At 40.3% G+C, this 23,056-nt stretch overlaps 2 protein-coding genes and 1 non-coding gene across 5 annotated transcripts in view; 1 reads left to right on the forward strand and 2 right to left on the reverse strand.

Moving 5' to 3' along the window:
• Positions 1 to 1,084: 1,084 nt before the first annotated feature.
• On the reverse strand, positions 1,085 to 1,157 carry trnat-ugu. The gene has a single exon. It is a non-coding gene; the product is annotated as a tRNA-Thr (tRNA).
• A 1,220-nt stretch (positions 1,158 to 2,377) lies between these two features.
• hhipl1 (HHIP-like 1) lies at positions 2,378 to 9,624 on the reverse strand. Of its 2 annotated transcripts, XM_027160079.2 has the most exons (9): positions 9,199 to 9,624; positions 7,211 to 7,857; positions 6,700 to 6,843; positions 5,685 to 6,013; positions 5,452 to 5,578; positions 4,644 to 4,789; positions 4,284 to 4,365; positions 3,640 to 3,722; positions 2,378 to 3,125 (listed from the first exon to the last, which is right to left on the reverse strand). In XM_027160079.2, exons 1-9 carry the CDS (start codon positions 9,454 to 9,456, stop codon positions 2,560 to 2,562), a joined length of 2,382 nt encoding a protein of 793 aa, XP_027015880.1. In that variant the 5' UTR covers positions 9,457 to 9,624; the 3' UTR covers positions 2,378 to 2,559. The 2 variants fall into 2 exon arrangements, with proteins under 2 accessions (XP_027015880.1, XP_027015881.1); XM_027160080.2 differs by lacking the exon at positions 3,640 to 3,722 and having other exon boundaries at positions 2,960 to 3,125.
• Positions 9,625 to 13,188: 3,564 nt separating this feature from the next.
• ccdc85ca (coiled-coil domain containing 85C, a) overlaps positions 13,189 to 23,056 on the forward strand; it is a 36,941-nt gene continuing 27,073 nt past the window's right edge. Inside the window, exons 1-3 of one of the 2 annotated variants that reach the window (XM_047821490.1) lie at positions 13,189 to 13,398; positions 13,811 to 13,824; positions 13,926 to 14,758. In XM_047821490.1, the coding sequence (XP_047677446.1) occupies positions 14,053 to 14,758 (706 nt within the window). In that variant the 5' untranslated portion in view covers positions 13,189 to 13,398; positions 13,811 to 13,824; positions 13,926 to 14,052. Of the gene's footprint in view, positions 13,399 to 13,810; positions 14,759 to 23,056 lie in introns of both variants that reach the window. The other variant, XM_027159790.2, reaches the window with a different exon arrangement.

Here is a 23,056-nt window from a genome sequence, read left to right on the forward strand (position 1 = left end):
CACGGGTGGAGTTGACCCCGTGTTTGCGGACGACGCCACCTTGGACCTTCGCTCTGTTTATTTTCTTAATTGCAGCTTTATGTTTGTGTTTGTCAAGCTTTTACAACAGTGCTTCCAAATGACTACAGATGCCAATCCGTTCAGTCAGGAATGTGAGCAGACACGTAAGTGTTTTAGAAAAGCAGGTGGGATCCTTCAGCTCACGTCAAATGGCCTCCATGCTTGAAGAAATCTGCAGTTCTGAACGCTCGAACGAAGGAAAAAAGCATGTAATGGCTATGCACGCGTTCTCTTTCCCTAATCTAGAGTCGTCTGTAACACCTCAGGAGGTTTTCGCTCGTGTTGAGAGATGGGGTAGAAATGATACCAGGATGGGACGGACCTCAAACTGTGAGTAAACAGCTGCACGTAGGATCGACTTCCAGCTTGGGGACAGATTCATCTCAAAGCCCTAATCCCACTCGCTGATCCTGTCACTGCTCTCCTATTTATAGACCAGACAGCCTTTTAAATGATTAAAACCTCCGCTATCTACCGATCAGATAAACTGCAGAGATTTTTCATTTAAAAAGAAAACAAAAGGAAAGGAACGACAGTAAAATCATTGTTGAGTAAAGGGACAAAATCCGTCAGAAAGGTCAGTACCACCTCACAGTAATTTATAAACCCACACTGGCTCAAATTGGTGGAAAATTTTAAACATACGTCATTTAACTCAGATAAAGCCAAATGTCAAACATGCTTTCCAACGATAAAAAAAACAAACAAATGAATTAATGAATGAATATTAAAATATCTCCTTTACCAATGCCCTAATATACATAGTACCATCTAGTATAATGTAGTGTAGTGCAGTTATTACAGTACAGTGCATGAGCGGCACCTGTTGGTCACTTCTTAACACTACACACTGAATTATATAATATTTCATGAGTATGTTAAAGGGTTCGGGAATGTGTTGGACTGCAATATGCAATAAATCTGGCTTGTATATATGAGATGTTTCATTTTTTGAAAATGATATTAAGAGCCTATAAATATTTATATATATACATTTTTTAATAAAACTAAAAAGTTCAACCCGAGGCCCCAGCGAGGATCGAACTCGCGACCCCTGGTTTACAAGACCAGTGCTCTAACCACTGAGCTATGGAGCCATGTGCACAGCCTGGCCAGAGGTCTTTATATTATACAGAGTTCATAACCTTGATAAGTTCATAATCCTAATAATACTGAATAATAACATTTTCGCTTTTATTTTTTTTTATATTTTACCACTACCAGTTCACTGCAGTACCTACCTGTTGCCACTAGGTCTGGGAGACGGAGTCGCAGCGGGTCGATTCTTCAACTACTCATTCGGCTCTAGTTTGCATGCAATAACGATAGAGTAAGACCAACTGATACAGTAATTAGTTTGGCCAATTGGTCAATAGGCCAATTTTATTATGTGAATCGACACCACTGATCTTTAACACCAGGAATCAGAATAAGCGTCGACTCCAAATCACTTGAGCTTTAGAGTTGACTCTAAGAGTCGCTAAGATGATTCTTAAGAGTCGCTTCTTTGATTCCGGACCATCGAGTCTCACCATTATTTTAAAATAGAATCCATACACTTAATTATATATACAAAATCCGCTCCAGTTTGCAGACATACGAAGTAGACACAAGATAATATTTGTAAATTGTTCACCACAGTTTTGAGCAGGCTGAGAGTAGTTTAGAAATCGTCTGCACCGATCGGTACATCAGGAATCAATATCGGAGTCGACTCCGCCAGCCCCTGGTTTCAAATCCTAAAATCCTATATACTGAATTATGTAGAGTAAAGTACGTTCTAGATTACATCATATGAAGAAATGTGCGCACTAAAATCTTAGTGTGCTTCTCAGCACAATTATGAACAAGTTGTGAGAAGTTAGCAACGATCGGTACATCAGGAATCAAAATCGGAGTCGACTCCGCCAGCCTTGGCTTAAATGAACAAGACAGTGCAAATATCGCTTTACTTAGTTATACTGTTGTAGTCATTTAAGTAATAAGTGATAATATGTATGATCTATTAACTAAATCGAACCAACCCCAATACCGCCGTTGTAAAGCTAAGCTAAGCTAGCAACAACGCTAGCAGCTATTTTAGCACCAGCGTTTATTTCGACGATTCCGGGCTAACAAGATATTAACATACTCCTTTAAAATACAACATACAACATTTAACAAACAGAACACGTAAACAGTCTAAAATAAATGAAAATAATTCACAAAGTCAAGGGTCTATCTGACAAAATGTGTGTGTGTCTCTCTCTGTGTGTGTGTGGGGTGTGTGTGTGTGTTAAATTTTGTGAAATAAAATTAATTCATCAATTCATCAATATTCATTCAATCATGTAATTACTTTATTTTAGAACACAATATAAAACCCAAGAATTCATATCCATGTGTTTGCTTCATGAAACATTAATACATTTCTCTTTAATTCAGTTGATGAGGTAGACCTAAGTGCTACTTTTAACAGTTTTCATCACTTTCTCCGTCTGTAGTTCACACCAAGGCCATTCAGAACGAACCGCATATGACGCCTGCGTCCTCGTGATGATGGCAGTTGTGTATACCTACACTGTTATGCTGGCAGTTCAGAAGGGTTTCTTCTGTTCCTTCACACTGTACGTCATCCAGAAGTATTCTCAGGTGCTTCCCTTCCCCAAACTCAGCACGTGTGGAGGCTTTTAAAGCGTTGTCAAATCCTAGCTGTCGACACACCACTGCAGCGTTTTGGGTGATCCAGAGATCATCACAGACAGTACCCCATTCCCCGTCGATGTAGATTTCCACTCTGCCACGGTCTTTTCGTCCTTGATCATCTCCCATCAGTCTCACAGCACCATTTTCAGGCTTCTTACCTTTTTTCCTTCTGCCTTTTCGGGAATGCTTCGGAGCGGTGGTGGTGGTGGTTATAGTAGTCGTAAATGGTGTGGTCTTACCCATGACGTCGTACTCTTCCTCCAGTCTCAGGGCGTCTAACAACTCTTGAATCCAGTCTTTCGTCGGTTCATACGGAGATTCTGTTGGTTTTTCTTCTGAGAGTTTGTGTCGTTTTGTTGGTATTTCAACGCCAATTAATGCTTGGGAGAGACACATTAAAATGAATAAGACTTTGAGAAGACATAATAATGCTAGGCTGTCAGAAGTAAAGTGGGGCAGTACCATCAGGTTTTGTACGTCTACCCGTGTGTTGAAGGGACGTCACGTAACCACTACGTACTAATTATTCATTCCAAATATGTACCATGATGTTCTTATGGCTAGTTAAGTCTATGACGTGTTGTTCCTTTAATCAGCTTTCAGAGTAGTGCAAGTACCACTTTAGTGCAGGTACCTTAAATTATCCTTAAATCTATATTATATTCACATTTACAGCTGAGAGAAGTAGAAAAGACGCACTCTTGATGGTACGACTCCGGTGACAAGCAAAAACACAGTCTGCTACCTTCATTTTTTTGAGTGTGTAATGTTATTAGCTCATAGTTACACCAGCAGTAAACAGAAAACATCATCCAAACCAAGTAGAGCATTGTCAAGATAGATTTTCTACACAGGAACCTAGGAACATTATCAAGAACAAGCCAGAAGACCTACTTTCCTTTGGCTCGAATGTTACGAGCTTGCTCTTGACTTGCACTGGGAGGGAGGTGTAATGACATTTTCCAGGTGGAGCACGTCTGTAATAAAGCACGCAACACTCTTTTATCTGGTTACCGACCGACAAGACCACATGTTTTTACTCATCTTGACCTCATCACAGAATTTCAAGAGCCCTAAAATTAACCTGGGGAAGAAATGCTTCTAACAGTGAAAGAAAGAGAAAGAGAATGAAGCGAGAGAGGGAGGGAGAGAGAGAGTATTACAGCTGTGTGGAAGTTGGCCAGCGGACACAATCCGTGCCAAAGAAATAGTAAGATTTAGATGACAGCTCTGTGCAGTGCTGCCAAAGCCGGGCTTTTCACATTTTAATCATTTATTTATTTATTTATTTTTTTCGTGCCTTTGGCAAGCGAAAACAGAACTCGATTGTACGTTTAAGTCAACAACTTAAATTAAAAGCTTCAAAATTCTTTATAAACATGCTTTAAACTTCTTTTTGTAGTGATTTGTACAACATAATTATAAGCAGATATCAAATTCCGGTAAGAAACGCCATGCTTCATGCCAGTAAGAAGGAAATCATGCTGACTCTGCATATTCTGCATTGTGGTTTTCACATGCAGTGTAAAAATCCTTACCGTGACGGATCGGCGAACTTATACACAACCCCAGTGGGCGACGTTGCACTTGGAACTTCAGTAGACAGGAAGTAGAGTTCACCTAATCACAGACAGATAAGTGAAGGATATATTAAAGGCTATTTTTCCCCTTTATTTCAATGCAACACTTATTTAAATATTACATGAACAAGTACTTCATAGACGGTTGACTGAAAACGGATTTAATGCGCTGTACATTTTCCCATCTTTATGATTGGCCTCTGACTTTCGCATAATACTGTAAGTGATGCAATATGATGCAAATGTCTAGATCATGACACGTCTCTTAACCGTAAAGCTGTCAGGAAGATTGGAAAAGATGTACAGATTATTTCTTACCTGCTTCATCCTCACCAAAAGAAATGACATACGGGTAGTAATTGTTAATTAGGCCTGGAAACGCACAGGTCCGGCCAAAGCCCATGCAGATCTCACTGTAGTCCCATCGGCGTGTGTTACGGTTCTCCTTTAGACTCATCAAACGTCTGGAGGAAAGTGAATTTGGTCATGTTGCGATCATTTAGAGTTGACGCCTTGAGTAATATCTAATCACTTCATGCACATTTGCTCAAAGCTTTCAGTAACTAAAAACATTCTGCATTATTAATATATACTTACGTTTAAAAGGACTTTTATGCTATTAAGAGTGCAAATGTTTATTTACCCCATGATTTCTGGGTGGAAAAGGAAAACGATCAAAGAACCAAAGTTGATCATTTTTCTTAGAATTTTTATTATCCAGCAACAACAGGATGTGTACATTTTCCATGACCCTCTTTTGTCTACTAATTTTTGTTCAAAGGGTATACAAACTTTTGCACTAGTACTAAAAAAAGACTTTAAATTATTATTATTATTATTATTATTATTATTATTATTATTATTATTATTATTAATTTGATACTTTTTCACTCGTGTTGTCACTTATTTCAGTTCCGATATTGGAAATTTTTGACTATATGATACGCTGAACAACAATTTTATAAATCTAGAGTTTTTCCTGTAACTCTTTATGCAGAAGGGCAGAAATAACCAGTTAATATGGTAATAGCTATAATATGTCATATTTATAAATACTATATATAAATCGTTCGGTTTTATTTCTCCACGCCGTCGATCCACACGGTGTAAAGTGTAATGGACGTACCCACTCATAAAGTCGCCGAATATGTACATTCCGTTTAAGTTGGGGTATTGACAGCCTCGGTAGACATATCCACCCGTCACCGATTTCCCCATCTTATGAGGATATGCATAAATCGGAAGAACATCATCTGGGGGGGAAAAAAATCCAGTATGAAAATGATGTGCAATGATTTCTGTAACATAACAGAGCCGGACTGTTTGTCAGTTCTAACAATGTTTTCACAGGAAGCCCACCTAAAGAGCTGTTGGAACATAGTTTCTTGTCATAACAAGAGAAACCTTCTTTCGCTCTCCAGCCGTAGTTCCTGCCTTTCTCCACCAGATCTATTTCCTCGTATTTATTCTGGCCCACGTCGCCACAGAAGATGCGTCCTTTTCCCTCCTTTGTATGAGGGTCACCTCTGTCCACAGAGCACCTCCACATGTTCCTCACGCCGTAGGCGTACACCTCGGGCCGAGCGTCACGCTCATGAACAAACGGGTTGTCAGGAGGGATTCGGTACAACGGCCCCTTCTCGTTGTCATCCACGTCGATGCGAAGGACTTTACCAAGAAGAGCAGACCTTGAAATAATCATAACAAAGACCTAAAATGAGGTCAAATCTTTATTACATTCAAGACCTTAATTCCTTTCTAATCTTTTATTTTATAGTTCTGTCCGATTATAGTACACAGGGGTTCCCCGAAAGAAAACTATTACTTCTCTAGCCTCGATATTTAAATGTCTATAATAAGATTTTGGCTGTTTATTGAAGCTGTACAACCTTTTTTAAACGTTGTTCACTTATTTTTGAGTTATTGGGATCTCAGAGTCAATTCTAATTATCTTTAATTCAGTTATAGTGTGTTATGATTTCACCAATGCAGCAAATCTGGTCAAAAAAAAAAGTGTCATCGCTGTCTTAAATCATACAGCGTAACCATGGCAACAAGCTTACATAACACTTTTGACTAGCATATATTAGCATATGTTCATTTTCAGTATCCTGCTGAGCTGCTAATCATCAAGCGGAAATGCAAACGAAAAGGATTTACGCCGAAGGCGATCGTTTATCATAGAGTGATGTTCCATGGCAACTGTAGTCTTCGTCTGCTGGTAACTCGAAGTTAGCAAAAAAATAGACGAAGGCCAGGTTTGGTGGATATTAGTGAAAGAGCGTTGTCAGAAAGAAGCGAATTAGAGACTGGATGCTCTCTGGATGAAATGAACCGTGTCAGTAATGTCAAAAATCATTAGATAATTTATTACTTGTTCTGTGCATTCCCAAATTTTCCAAAAGGGTCTCCGGCCATGCCGCCATCTCCGGTAAAGATGTACAAGTAGCCATCGTCAGCAAAGAGCAGCTGGCCTCCGTTGTGATTCGAAGCAGGTTCATCAATCTCTAATATAACTCTGAGAAAACAACGAGTCGGTGAAGTAAATGAATCAAAACCATCAATGTGCAAACACACTAAGCAGCTCTTATGTGCCAAACATATCTCAAAACCATTTCAAACTGTTTTCTCTTTGGTCAGAAGATGTTGATTCATTTACTAGAACCCAAAGGCTTCTCCCTTTACCTAGATAAAAAAATATAAATCAGTTTTGATGGTGAAGTTTTCTGGAATTTAGACCTTGTGACAGAGTAGTTAATATTGTGCATGCGGTTTTGGGGCTTACAAAGTGCAGACAATTCCTTGGTGATGAAAGCAGAAATGTCCTTTACAGAAAAGAAACAACTCTGAATCATTTATGTGCCTGATTCAACAGAAGATCTTACCTTTCAGAAGTATGGTCAACAACGTTCATATCCGAAGCTGAGATCCGAAACTCGCTGATTCGGATCCTTTCGTCGAAACCCACCTCTACGGAGTAGTAGACGTACAGCTTTCCGTTGTACTTAAACCTGGGATGGAAAGCGAGCCCCAGGAATCCACGTTCGTCGCCTTCCCACGGAGACGTCAGCACAGTCTCTGTGATGTTCAGGAACGGCTTCTCTAACTTCGACTTGTCTGGAAGATACGCCCAAACCAGGCCGACTTGCTCTGCGATAAAAAACCTGTGTGTGCCGTCGTTAGCGTGCACCATAGCTAAAGGGTTTCTAAGTCCATTAGCTACTTCCTCCAAGCACAGCTGGAGGCAGCCGTCAGTATCCGCCGTGACGCGTCCCAGGTTTTTGTTTAAGGCTTCGTTGCTCAGGACGTGAGGGAAGCAGTAGTCTGAATCGTCCAGCTCCAGATACCGACAGAGTCTGGTGCGGTCGTGTTCTAGCTGTGACAGGCGTGGGTCGTCTGATAGCAGAGGGATGGTGGCTCTACATTTAGAGTAGAAGATAGAGCAGTAGTCTGGACACAGACCTGGAATGGATCTCAGGGGTGTACTGGGATCTTCGGCATCAAAAAGATGCGCAGCGTACGGTGAGCATTCCTGATGAAGGAAAACAGGAAGAGCGAGGAGGAATTGGACAAGATCCAGTACATTTGTTCTACAAAGCTAAAGACAATAAGTTTTAAACTGTATAGGATAGAAGCATAGAAGCCTTTATTATCGCCACATATGCGTTATAGCACAGTGGAATTCTTTTCTTCCCATACCCCAACTGAGGAGGTTGTGGTCAGAGTGCAGGGGCGGCTATGATACAGCGCCCCTGGAGCAGGGAGGGTTGAGGGCCTTGCTCAAGGGCCCAGCAGTGGCAGCTTGGCTTAACCAGTTGAGCCACCACTGCTCCTGTATATATGATTACATCATAAAATCTTAGCTGAATTCTGTACTAAACTGTGGTAGAACGTATGTTAAGAAAATCACTATTATTAAGCCTGTTCTCGTATATAATTCTCTTATAAACGCCGATCTCGACTCACAGCTCGACAAATAATTCCTTTTACGACGTGCTTACAATGTTTCCAGCTTGAGTGGATATTCCATGGTAATGGATTTGTTTTGCTGCTCAAACAGAGATAAGATAATCCCGAAGGAGACACTGGGAATGTTCGCCGTTTTGGGTTTTGTCTTTCTCAGGACAAAATACATGAATGGAACACGTTGTGATCAAAAGAAATAACACAGGGCTGCTTAGAAAATGAAATATTTTTTTCTCATTACTCAGTTCTATTTATAGGAACATCTAGACACATTTCCCAGCAGGAAATGAGTCATCTAGGTCCTGGATGTTCTCTCAATGTGTGGTTCAGAGATCCTCAGTCATATGACAGCATTGACAAAGTACTTCACAAGGTGCAAGGTCTCATCGTGGCTTCTTTTAGTCGTAAACAGTAGGTTTCTACAAGAAAATCTTCTGGATCCTTAGAGTTATAAAATAAAGAACCCGGTTTCAATTCAACACTTTTAATAAAGGTGACAGGAAGGTGAGAGGAACCAGAATCAGACTAGGCACCGATCGTCACCTGGGTGACGCCGGGTACTGAAGATATTATGAAGACGTTAATTGTGAATGGTGGGGTAATTACTATAGGATGGACATATTATAGTCTTTATGATCACAGCAGGTCCCATTTTTTTAGGGTATCATTAGCAGGACCATCTTTTATCGTTTCAATTTAATATGGATTTGATGTACAATTGAGTTGAATTATTTACATTTATTTCCTCCATATTACTCCATTGTAACTTTGTAAACACTATTTAAACGAGTGTACAGAATGCAACATTTAATGAAAAATTTATTATGTTGCTTGTGTTTGATATGATTTGCATGGTTGGATTTTGTGTGTGTGTGTGTGTGTGTGTGTGTGTGTTTTGTCTACTGACCTGACACAGAAGGTCTTGCACGTACCCGGCACAATTCGCATAGCCGTAGTAGTCGAAGTTGTCCATGATGCGGTAAAACTTCTTCATGAGCTCTTGGTCTCTGGAGAAGTCGCAGCAGCCGAAGTGCTTGTACATGGCGCAGAACTGCAGCTCCTGCAGCGGCTGGAACGGCGGCTTGAAGTCCAAACACTGCGGGTGACCGCGCGCAGGTGCGGAACATAACAATCCCGACAAATACAACAAAATCACACGGCGCATTTTGTTCCTTTTCAGATCATCGGATCAGAGCGTTAACCTCTCTCTTCCTGTCTCTCTCTGTCTCTCTGTCTCTCTGTCTCTCCCTCACACACACACACACACACACACACACACACACACACACACACACACACACACACACACACACACACACACACACACACACACGTGTGCGTGCGTGCGGGAGTTATGTAAGAGTCTCACTGCGCTTTCTGTCCTCACTGCACTTTGAACCTCAAAAGCGCACGGAGAGTTTGTAGTGTAAATGATCTCTGCTCTCTCTCTCTCTCTCTCTCTCTCTCTCTCTCTCTCTCTCTCTCTCTCTCTCTCTCTCTCTCTCCCATTTACTCTTCACTTTTTCCAGCAATTCAGGAGCAGAAATAAAAAAAAAAACATTTCCAACTCTCCTTAAGGAAATGTCATAAATCTATTCTCTAAAAAGTCGCCAAAATGACGCACGTTGGCGATTCGCATATTCAAACGTATCACATGAAGAAGAAGGAATTTCAGAACACTTACAGTATATAGAATATAGAATAGGAGAAAATAGAATAGATTTGTATCCGGTAGAAAATAACAAGTCATCATTTATTACTTCTAAGAAAGAGAAAGCACCACAGAAGACTAGAATAAAGTAGAGTACAGCAGAATAGGACACAATCGAATAAAACAGAGTGGAGTAGAATAGAATTGATTTTATCACATATATATTTATATATGTATATATGTATACACACACTGTATATACTGTACTGTGCAAAAGTTTTAGCCGGGTGTGAAAAAATGCTGTAAACAAAGAATGCTGTCAAAAATGGAAGCGTTAAACATTTATTTTTATAAATGAACAAAATGCAGTGAATGAACAAAAGAGAAATCTAAATCAAATCAATATTTGGTATCACCATCCTTCTTCTAGGTACACTAGCACAAGGTTTTTGAAGGAACTCGGCTGGTAGGTTGTTCTAAACATCTTGGAGAACTAACCACAGATCTTCTGTGGATGTCGGCTTTCTCACATCCTTCTGTCTCTTCATGTAATCCCAGACACACTCGATGATGCTGAGATCAGGGCTCTGTGGGGCAAAAGGTAGTAACACCAAATATCGATTTGATTTAGATTTTTCTTTTGTTTGCGCACTTTGCATTTTGACAGAAATAAAGACTCATTATTTATATTTCTGAGAGCATTCTTTGTTTACAGCATTTTTTCGCACCTGCCTAAAACTTTTGCACAGTACTGTATATACAGTCAGAAAACCTTTTAAGTAGAGCAGAGGAGAGAAAAATAGAGCCGAGTAACAATAGAGTAGAATAGAGTAAACTATAAGAGGATAGAACTGTATAACGTAGAACATATTTAAGAAGAATGGCATAGACTTTAGTAGAGATTAGTTTTTTCCCACAAATCCAGTGTTTCATCTCATCTTTAGATTTGTACCTAAGAGCTGCTGCTGTGATCATAAAGACAGTCCTGTTGTTCATCACAGGACCTTTTTTTTTCACTGTCTACTCACTGAAAATCCTTTAAACACACTGAGTACTGTTTCTACACCTGTATATCTAATGAATTATAATCCCACTTAACAAATGCCATCCAGAAAAGTTAATTAGGGATTTAAATCTACATTCGTACAGCATCTTTGTGATTTACATTACATTAACATTTACCAAACACTCTTATCCAGAGTGACTTACATTTTTTTTTATATACCTGAGCAATTGAGGGTTAAGGGCCTTGCTCTGCAGTGGCAACTGAGTGGACTGGGATTCGAACCAATGAGCTTCCGATCAGTAGTCAAACACCTTAACCACTGAGCTGCCACATCCCCCACATCTGTTGTTTACTAACAAAAAGCCAGTGAGATTTTATCTAAAACACAAATGACAGATTAACCTTTACACTGCGAGGAGTAACATCGTACGTGTTAATGCAACATCCATCGCCACAAGAGTCGTCTTCTGAAAAGCTCAATAAATAATTTATAATCTCGTTAAACAGTGCAGATTAGGCACACGAAGGGTTTAATGATTAGCTGTAATCCAGTCTGTCAAAAATAAACAACGCAGACGAAGAGCTGAGATTGGAGTCAACGTGAGAACTTTGGAGCTTCGTGTCACAGTGCCTGTGTTTAGATAAACACAGATTTGGGCAGGTATCAATATTTATTATTATTAGGTTTTAATCTGAATTGAATTGCATTTCATTTTCTACATCCTCACAGGCACGTAAATAATCTAACCTAAAAGCCCCCAGCTGTAGACTTAATACAAAACAACACATGTTGTAACTCAAATTCCTGAATTCATAAGTAGTTTGCTGAATTACTGTATAAAGTTTGTCCACTAGAGGGCGCTGGATTCACACTTTACACTCAGCTGCAGCCCATTTTATTTCCATAATGCATGAAGAACCGTTTACTAATTTGAATCACCACATTATTTAAACTGAATAATGACATTAAATGTTTACACCGAGATTGTTTTGGTTAAATCAGCGCTGTAGACACGTGTTAAAAGCATGTGGTGGAAAAAACATGTGGTAGAAGATTTCATGCAAGGATTAAAACCCAATAATGGTGTGATGGTTGTAGGCAAATAAGCAACAGACTGGTGTGAAATAAAGATTTTTGGTTATTTTACAGACAAACCATAAAGCATAAAGTCCCGTGTTCTGAAGCGTCGGAAATCTTAATGTTACAGCTTTCCCTCCGCTCACACTGGAGACTCATTCCAAGGTCCTGTATGAGTTGTTATCATAGAAGCACAAACGTATTAGAACGAAACGTTAAACTTTTTATCTGTATATAGTTACATTTAATGTTGTGGATAAACGACATGTTTCTACTTGTGCTATGAAGTCATTTAGACATTATAAATTATGTATATACTAAATAGACAAATAAATTAGACACAGAGAATATATATTTAGGCAGATATAGATATAGATATTATTATTATTATTGATATTATTGTTATTTAAAATTTTGTTTCAGGTATAAGAGCAAGGATTGGAAAGTCAGTAGGTTAGTAACATGTTAGATATATAGTTTATAATAATATTTTCATTCTAACAGCTCAATCACAGGGATTGGTTTGGCTTCATATAAACTAGAAGACTAATAACACATGTTTGAAAAATGTGTTGTTGAACAAAGTAACATGTATGATTGTGTGTGTGTGTGTCAGAGAGAGGGGGAGAGAGAGAGGGGGAGAGAGAGAGAGAGAGAGAGAGAGAGAGAGAAACAGAGAGAGAGAGGGGGGGGAGGGGAGGTGGGGAGAGAGAGAGAGAGAGATAGAGGTAGGGAGAGAGAGAAAGAGAAAGAGAGAGAGACATAGAGAGAGGGGTGGGAGATGGATGGTGGTGGTGGAGAGAGAGAGAGAGAGAGATAGGATCGATGAGACAGAGCAAGAGAGATCGAGAGAGCAGAGAGAGACAGAGAGAGAGAGAGAGAAAAACACAGAGAGAGAAAGAGAGAGAGAGAGAGAGAGAGGAGAGAGAGACAGAGCAAGAGAGATCGAGAGAGCAGAGAGAGAGAGAGAAACAGAGAGAGAAACAGAGAGAGAGAGAGAGAGAGAGGGGAGAGAGAGAGACAGAGCAAGAGAGATCGCGAGAGCAGAGAGAGAGAGAGAGAGAGAGAGAGAGAGTTTAACCATTTATCTAACCTACTAAAGCAGAACTCTTAAAGAGACACGAGCCTCGAAATTTAAACACACACACACACACGCACGCACGCACGCACGCACACGCGCGCGCGCGCGCGCACGCTCTCTCTCACATACACACACACACACACACACTCGGTACCTACCTGCTAGCTCGGCGGTTTATATCCCGGTGTCTGACCCCGTCTACAGGAGGGTGAATACGGAATAGTCCCCTGTTACAGGACACGTGGAGAAACGTCTCGGTGCTGAACGTGTCGCTGAACGTGTCGCTGAACGGTAAAGTGGTTTTATTCTCTCTCCGTGTCCGTAAAAACAAGACCAGGACATTTAATCGGATCCTAACACGATAAGTAACATAAAGTTTGTGTTTTATTTGTGTTAAATCAGGAGCGCGATAAACGTGAGATAACCGAATAGTTCGGCTTTACCGAATTGCCAGATTTATATAATTTCAGCGTTTTTTCACCATACTTATTATACACACAGGAAAAGAATGCACGATTGTACGTTTGTTAGACTCCATCGTGGTCATTATTAAGAAGTTGATTGTGAATCTGAGATTGTAAACAACGGTTTAAGTGTTTAGAAATCTCCCCAATCTGGCAACCCATAATCAGCATCCACTGCAGTGATTCAGGCTCAGTTTATTCTCACATTCTGTCCTCTTCTCTTTTTCTGCATCCTACAGGTTATGCATGACCAGTAAGTCTAATTCCATCTCACTGGACTGAATATCTGACCTTTCAGGACGAAGGATTTCAGAGATAAAAAGCAGGAGTTATCTGTGTTATTTTGCTTAACAGGTTTCCCACTTCTGGGATTTATCTTCAATGCCATGGGTGTGATTTTAGATCTACTGCATTTATGTAGGCATCATTAGACATCCTTCAGCTTCCTCTCACAGCCAGCCATCCATCCACAGAAAGGAATATGGCAAAAAATGTGACTGATGTCCCAAGGGAGGATTTAAGCACGATCTCAGACGAGGAACTCCTCCGACTCAGCAAAGATGAGCTGGTTCGAAAGCTCCGCAAAGTGGACAGCGAAAAGATCGGCCTAATGGTGGAGCATGGCAACATGATGCGAGACGTGAACCGGAGACTACAGGTTCACCTTCATGAGATCCGGAATTTGAAGGAAGTCAACCAGAAGCTACAGGATGACAACCAGGAGCTCAGGGAGCTGTGCTGCTTTCTGGACGACGACCGGCAAAAGGGCAAAAAACTGTCGCGGGAGTGGCAACGCTTCGGCAGGTACACGGCCGGCGTCGTCTGGAAGGAGGTCGGATTCTATCAGCAGAAACTGAAGGAGCTAGAGCTCAATCAGGAGACCATTGTGCGTGAGAACGTGGAGTTAAAGGAGATCATCATCATGCTGGAGGAAGAGAGGAACGGCGCCGGGTCGAGGAGCTCTATAGACAGCCAATCCAGCTTGACCAACCTGAACGGAGGAACAAATAACGTGAGGGACGTAGGGGACGGAAGCAGTACGTCCAGTACGGGAAGCGCAGGAAGCCCGGACCACCATCATGGTCACGGGCACAAACCCGTCGACGGAAAGATGGCAGCCATAAGAAGATCTATGGATGATCTATCATCCAACCATCTCCACAGGAGCATACCCAACGGACTGAACGGTAAGTGAGGCACAAATCACTGTCTGCTTTCATTAACTAGCTATTCAAGAATTCCATTAACTCAAACGACTGACCGTGTGGTCCGACGTCTCTTTAGTTCCCCGGTCACAAGTTTAGTTCTGACCTTTATGGGGTGGATTTCATCTCATCCTGTTACACACGATCTCTTATTAAATGTGCACAGTTCACTGGTGGTTATGATGGTGTGTACATAACTAGTGCAGTTAGATCGGTTTGCGAAACTTGCAATGAAGCACAGCATGTCAATTAAAAAAACGTATTACAGACTAGTGAGTTAAGAAAACTACGGACAGGCCACGCCCACAAGCTACGGCAGTAACAATCGCAATGTCCACAAGTCAAAACACAAGCAAGTAAATGTTGCGTGTTAGTGTGTGAACGTAGAGTCGCGGGATTAGCTACACAACCTGCACGCTGTCTGACTTACCTGTTGTTTTTGGTTGTTATGGTAACGGTCCATGGTTTTTTATATTTCTAAGTTTTCTTCAAAAAAAAAATAAAAAAAAAATCCAACAACACCCCAACTTTCAGTTAAATATTTATTTATTTATTTATTTATTTATTTATTTATTTATTTATTTATTTATTTATTTTTTTTTTTTTTATAACTTCTGTAATTTTTTTTTAATCATTATATTTATCGGGCATCCAATCTTCTCCCCATACACACCGTGTGTGTGTGTGTGTGTGTGTGTGTGTGTGTGTGTGTGTGTTTGTGTGTGTGTGTGAAAGCCATTTAAAGCATAGATTCTCATCAGCTTATAAAGGAACTTAACTAAGCGGATGATGTGAGATGCCTTCACTGATCTCCCAGGAGTAACCGTGGAAACGGACCCGTGGCTCGGGCTTTACTGGGTGTTTGCACATGGCCGTGAGAGACGCTCTCACACACAGCAGCCTGGCTGTACAGATGGCACTGCACTAATTAGCATGGCCTGTGAAGTCAGGTCTAATGAGGATTTAATGCTGTGTAGCACACTGTAAATTCACTCCGAGGACACACACCGAGGACACACTCCGAGGACACGCCTCGCTGCGTCACTGCGGTTATTAAACCTTTATAACCGAAGAGCTGAGCTCAGCATTTTTATTGGGTCGAACACACAGCAGTTCGTGCGTCTGTCTTTTCGCCTTCATATGAAAATTCCAGCACCTTTATTTTACTTTAACAATAAATATATTTTTTTACTTTAATTTAATTATTATTTATTTACCTAATAAACATAATAAACATAATAAAAAGGTTATTTAGATAAAAAAATGTGAAAAACCAAAATTGAGAACCAATTGGACTTTTATAAATGTTTTATAAATACTTTTATAAACGTCTTTAATGTTATTAATGTATTTTAAATAGCTTTAAAAACTACAATTTAAATGAGGTGAAAAGTTTGTAATAATAAATTTCATCCTTATAGTAACATATAAAACATCTGAAAACTTTATTTATTATTTTTATTTACGTTCTGATTATTATTCTAATGTTTATCTAATTTCCTAATGTTTTCTTTAACGTTTTAGATTTGACTCTCGGATCGTTTTTTTTCTACAGCTTTACTTTAATTAGTGTCTTTTTAAAGCGTCCAGGTTTAAACGTTAACCCGCGTTTGTTTGTGTCGGTTCCTCTCGTAGTCCCGTGTGTGCGCTGGCTGTGTTCTGCTCAGGTTATGTAACACCTCACGTGTGTTGTGTTGAACGTTTTGTGGCTGTTGCCAAACTAAAACTTTGCATGAATGCTTTGAAGAGCGTTTGTGTGTCTGCTTTTTTCCCCCTTCTGTTTGCTATGATGCAAAAAACGTGCCGTTGTGATATTGTGACGTGTAACATCAACCTTTTCCTCTTTCCAATAAATGCTCTTCCTGTGACGCTGAAGCTCTGCGATGCTTTTTTGCTAGAAAAGTAGAACAGTCTGTATGACAGTCGAGCAGCTAAAAAAATATTATTATTATTATTATTATTATTATTATTAATAACGTGCTCGTATACGTCTAATACGTCCTCGTTTCTATAGTAACCGAAAACGTGTTTTCTGTCATCTTTAACATTTCTGAAAAGAGTCTATATTCCTGTCAGTGATTTGGCAGATTGCTGTAATCTAGTCAGGAGGAGACAACAAAAAGCCTGAAGCTGTGGTCGTGTTTGAGTCCAGGATGAAGGACATACAGTATAAGCAACGTATCGTTTCTTATTCGTCGTATCGACGGATTACTTTCCCCGAAGTCGATTTCTCGGACTTTCCGGATTATTTTCTCGTAACGCACTACTTGTAACACTACAGTAATGACATAACGAGATGATTATAATTCATTAACTCATGGGTGGCAGCTAATTTCACTAAGCCTGTAATGATTTGTAACAATTACGGCATCAGACGAAGGCTAAATTCGTCACGATTCATCGTCACGTTCTGACTTCTTTTCATTTGTAGCATGCGGATTAAGACGCTTTATTTTCCCACAGCGATTTGTCAACCATTACGATTTGTAATTTATCAATTAAATGACACGGCATAAATATTTAACAGCAGGGTTTCCCGCAGAAAATTTGTTAGTTAAGGCGTTAGGGTTCGGCGGGTGGGCGGTGCTAGCGGCGGGTGGGCTGGGAAATGATCTGATCTCAGGTGCACAGCCCTCTTGACAGGTTGTCAACAAGATTTAGATCAAGGGCTCTGACTTTATGAAGTTTTGAGGCAAAGTTGGCTATTTGTAGCTAACTTTTTATTCTCTCTTAACTGGAGCGCAAGTTCCAGCTGAAGAGAAGCAGCTCCATAGCGTGATGCTGCCACCACCATGCTTCACCGTTGCTTTCACCTGTGTTCTTTGCACGAAATATATCTTTTAGTTTTCCCATTTAGAGCGACCGTATATATATATATATATATATATATATATATATATATATATATATATATATATATATATATATATATATATATAAGTCCTGTGGAATTCAGACCGGCTTTGTCCTATCACTCTACAATCAGAGCTGCTGTTATCAAGAACATTTAAGTCCTAGATATGAGCAGAAACCTGTAGGTGAAACTCACTCGACAGGTCAGAGACAAAGAAATGCCAGTTTCAGGAAGGACGAAAGACCTAAAAATAACACACAACTGAGCGCAATGCTTAATACAATGCATGTTACAAAAGAAGCCTTTATGTGGTTTGAGTACAAGGTCTTTATTCCGTATATAAGTGCAATTGCACTTTGGTTCATCTGGCGACGGGGCAACTTTTTATCTGTGGTATAAAACCATGTGTGGAATTCTTTGCATGCTCCGTTTATGTCGCCGTCTTATCTTCACAGGCGGAGAGGACATTACCTGCAACGGGGCATGTCTTCTTCTGTTTTTACAACGCCAGCAACTTTCAAATAATAATAACACCACCCACTAAAGTCAACAAGCTTCCTGTCAGGCAGAGCACGGCGCTGATACAGCGATTTCTCGCCGCAATTTAAAGCCTGTTGTGAAACTCTGACAAATGCGTCACTGGGAATAAAAGACAAAACTTTCCATAGCAACATGAATACAGACTGAATTAGGAGGAAATTTAGAGCTAAACTCTACAGAAAAATGGCACTTCTGACACTGGAGACTCCTTCCATGATTGGCAAATAAAAATTAAATCTTTTACCATATCATATATATATACGTCTTGGTGAACGAGCCGTTGCTATAGAAACTTGAACAAATTCAACTCAACGTACACTACCGCCAGAGCCGCTGTTAGAATCTGTTAACTAACACCAAATAAAAGTATAATCAAACTTTTCAGTTTATAAAACCAATCTCTATGTATATCGTGATCCATATCATGAAAAAGTATCGCAATATGATTTTGTAGTCATATTACTTGTTTCTTAGATTTAGAAGCTTTAAAGATTCGTTAGCGGTTTCTTTTGACACGTAAAACCGCGATTCTCCCCGCTGATGACAAAATGCAGAGCTCCTGCAAACAATCTGCATGTAAGAGAATACACCGAGGGGTCACGCTGGGGTCCCGGGTACACCGTTCGCCTTTCCCATGAGTCGAAAGAACCTCACGTTGTTCTCTCATGACCTTTCATCATCATCGGGCCTTTTGAGTCATGCAGTTAATCCAGTTTATGGCCATGACACATTTAAAAATGGCTTTTAAGGCTCATCTGTAGGAACATCAGTTTGTGTGTGTGTGTGTGTGTGTGTGTGTGTATGTAGTAGGCTATAATTATCGCAATTAAATTAGCGGAGTAAACGTCTCATTGGTCTTAACGACATTCGTCGTGATTTATCTCGTTCGTCTGAAAAGTCCTTCAGCCTCAAAAGTGATAAAAGTAATTGAAATTGTACGCTTGGGAATTCTGTTTGTCAGATTAACCAGCGCCCAAGCGTTTATCTCCGCTTGTTGTTACTTGTTTAGTCACGTTTTTTTTTTTTCTTTTTTTTTGAAAGACACAGTCAAAGATATTTGATACGGAGTGTGAGTTTCCTCAGCCACAAGACAGAACCTCCATTGAAAGCAGATCGCTAAATATTTAGTTTAACGAGGTTATTGCGTACGCCCTGCTGTTGTGGACCGCCTCGTTAAAAAAAAAAGAAGAAAATTATAATAATCTGACAAAGGAGTGCACTCTCTGTGAGGTTGTTAGGTGGTCTTGCCAGAGTTGGATTTAAATGGCCCTGTAATTGGGCCCTCCCTGACTCATTGCCTCAGGCTGTTACTAACAGCTCTCCTGAGACAACAAACCCTAGAACCACTTGTCAGAGCTCATGAATCTCTGAGCGATGGACTTCTCCAGAACGTCCGTATACAAATCGGACAGCTTTCCAAGCTCGCCGTTCTGACGAGAAACGACTCTCTCTTCGTATAAGCTTTCCTATACGTTTTTTATTAAGATGCAAATTTGAACAAGGTGATCTGCTCCAGCTTCTTTTAGCCAACGAAAAAATCCCACGGTCCGCCTGTTGTGTGACCAGGACGCTCTTGGCCCACATTGTGATTCTCTATCGCTCTCTCTGTGGAGTGATTTGTGGCTCTGAGAAACGACGAGGGAACGTCGTCGCGGTGATAATGCTCATGCTTGTTGAGGTCTGGAGGTCTGGACAGTATCCAGATCGGTAGCAGGAGATAGCTAGCTGTTGGAGGTTTGATGATACAGATTCCTGAGAATGTGGCCAGGATTTTCAGTCCTTAGCTTACTTTAAGTATTTAAAGTTATATAGAAATAGTAAAAATTATTTTTTTTTTAACCAATGGTAGATGGTGTGGAATGTTTATTCATGTTCACTGTCTTTTAGATGATATCAATAACGCAATTCCGAACATTGTTTATGAGGGGTTTAAAGACGTACGAAGGAGATCTTTAACTTTTAAGCGAATCAGAAAATAATATAATCAAATTTGTTACATTTTTACAGGCGGTCGGTGGAGTGATCGGTGCATAAATGTTTTCAAATCGTCACGTTTTTTTCCTAAGTCGTAGCACGTCGAACGTAATAATTTAGGTGGAGTTTAAAGCCGGGATCGGACAGATCAAACTTGGACCGGACATCTGCTAATGCTGAATGGACAAGCTTGGAGATTGCTGGTGTTGGCACCGTTGGCATTAATTCAGAAAGTACATGTGTAACACTTGCGTGATCGCACGCGATAGGAATTTGCAACTCGTGTAACCTTGCGGATGGTTTCGTGGTTAAATTAGCGTGATTTGGAAGCGATTTAGAACGATACGTGTGATGCTAATGGTATTTCCTTGGTTGATATAAACATCCTCTTTTCTTATTTTTTTATTTTTTATTTATTTGTTTTTTTACAAATTCGGTTTCTAAAGAAAGTACAGAGATCTTTGCAGAAGGCTGGTGGACCTGGAGTTTCTACATTCCCCAACAACAATAAAGGAAGTTCTGCATGGTTTCGTCGTGACTGGACCGAGATTCAGGTCATGAATTCCACAGCTTTCTGCTGAAGCGCCTTCCGTGCTGGTCGGAGACTGGTTAAGCCTGTCTCAGAGTCTGTGGAATTTTTAATCAATTTCATTCATCACGACCCATGAAGTAGTGAGACGGAGGGGTAGAAAGTGATGCCTTTCAGGCATAATAAAACGTTTAGAGTGAGGAGCCTTCGGGGCACTTATCTGCGTAATATTACGGCGTAAAACGAGGGCGCAAGAAGTTTATGGGGTGTGATGAAGGCGTACAGAGAGGAAGCTTTTGTTAGTTGTGTAATATGTGGGAGAATAAAATTCAGGCCTTCGGAATTGTCGGTTAAATATAGGGGTAGGTTTGGGACCTTTTGAGTTACAGCCCTGGAATAAGCTTGGAGCATCGAAAAGGCAGCATTTGAATCCTGGGGAAAGAATTAAGTACACTAAGGGATACAAAAAGAAATCACTGGGTTTGGGTTTAGGTCTGATCAAGGTGAGACTTGACTTATGGGGTAAGGTGATGGGGTATAAAAGAGATATCTGGCGTAAGATGATAAGATGGGGAAACTGACTGTTAAGACCAGGGGTCAGCAACCTTAAACACTCAAAGAGCCATTTGGACCCACTGCATATATCGTTTTTTACCTTTATGGAAAGTAGAGAAAAAACTGTAGTGTGTTGCATTTATGAAATCGATGAACTGCTACCGAGTAAACGAAATTTTATTTCTGCAGGCAAACAAAAATATTTTGAGCAGTTTGGACTAACCTTAACAAAACAATTTTCAAATAAAATGTCCAATGTCTAATCGAGTCCTCTTCGTATTCGTGACCTCAAAATTTTAAAACGCCGGCTGCAGCAAACCAAAAATGTGTCTGCTTCTGTGCGTCGGACTTTGCAAGTCGGTGGTTATGACGCATATTTTGAGCGACAAAAAAATGAAACATGGTTTATTTTAATGTTACAAGAGCATCATAATCTTAGAATTTCATTTAAAAAAAACTAGCTAACTATAAAATAAAACAAATTTAAATTAAATATTTATTTTCCAAATCTACAGGGAGCCGCAGCAGAGGGATGAAAGAGCCACTTGCGGCTCCGCAGCCGTGGGTTCCCGATCCCTGGTTTAGACGAATAAGCAAAATGCATCTAGCCCTGGACTAAAAAGCAGGGTTTAAAATAGAAGGGACGAAAGAGGTACCATTGGGTTCTGGGTAAACCCGGAAGGGTAGAAAGCGCTACCTTTTGGATTCTGGGATAATCTTGAAGGGTAGCAATAGGTAGCATTTGGGCTATGGTGTTCGACTGTTTATTAGGGATTCTGGCATAAATTATATCTGTGGCAAAAGGGTTGTTGGGTACAAAGGAAGTCTAGACATCTGCACCCAAAGTGGATGTGGGACAAGTGGCATCTTTTGGTTTCTGATTTAAATTCACAATTTAAAAATTTAAATTAAATTTAAGATGGAGGTACGTTTCAGACCAGGTTGGAGTGCTGGTCTCTACAAGGTCAACGATCATCTTCGCTTTCTTCTTTACCGCGCAACTCGGTAAACATGAGCTCAGCAAAAAAACTTACGGGCTAAGCGTCCTTGAGGACTATAAGGCATTGATTTCATTTTCCCTCCATCGTCAAATGGAGGAATTATATTATCAGATCTATTTCGATGCTCTTTTACAGGATCGTGTCCTTTAATTTGATCCACTCAAACTAAACGGATCGAATGCAATTTTATATTTTACAGATGACTCCGTCAGCAGATTTTATTTTTGTCTTGCCTGGTGTTTGTCTCCTATGCCGGATTGTAGATGGATCTTCTGTGTAAGCCCGGATCTCCGTTCATGTAGTTTTAAGTACAGATTTGTATGTCAATGATCGACAAGTGGCAACACATTTGTATTTGGCCACTAAAGCAAGCAATTGGCTCGTGTTAGGTCAGCGTTTAGCTTCTGTTTTAAATCTGAAAATCCGTTAATCCGTCACCCCGCCTCTTCCTACCTTTCACCGTGTGTATATGTCTTTATATGTCGCACATGTCCATGCTTGTGATGCAGTAACTGCTGACTCAGATGGTGAGAAATTAATCAGGTCGGTTAAAGACTTACTCTTTTAACTTTGGATGTCCCACGGACTCAAGCCGTGAGCTTTTGGACCGTTTTTTTTTGGGGGGGTGGGGGGGGGCGCGTTCTTGACATGGTTTAACTTTGGGGTGGGGGTGGGGGGTGGGGGTTGTCACCATCTGTGGGCTATGTCTGTGGTGCAGTAAGAGGTATCATTTGAGCCCTATGGCCCTAAGATGGAAGTGTAGAACAGTCCATGATTTTGGGGGGGGGTTGGAACATTGATACAGACCGAAGACGTGCATTTTTACA

The sequence above is a fragment of the Tachysurus fulvidraco genome, chromosome 12, assembly GCF_022655615.1.
Source record: "Tachysurus fulvidraco isolate hzauxx_2018 chromosome 12, HZAU_PFXX_2.0, whole genome shotgun sequence".
NCBI classification, from domain to species: domain Eukaryota; kingdom Metazoa; phylum Chordata; class Actinopteri; order Siluriformes; family Bagridae; genus Tachysurus; species Tachysurus fulvidraco.

Excerpts from the sequence above, each read along its gene's own strand:
- hhipl1 (XM_027160079.2), bottom strand. The coding sequence starts at position 9,456 with ATGCGCCGTGTGATTTTGTTGTATTTGTCGGGATTGTTATGTTCCGCA. Across the intron at positions 6,014-6,699 it reads TTTGGGAATGCACAGAACAA|GTCTGCTCTTCTTGGTAAAG; the intron begins GTAATAAATTAT and ends GATTATTTCAAG. Across the intron at positions 4,790-5,451 it reads TTCGGCGACTTTATGAGTGG|ACGTTTGATGAGTCTAAAGG; the intron begins GTACGTCCATTA and ends ACTTTCCTCCAG.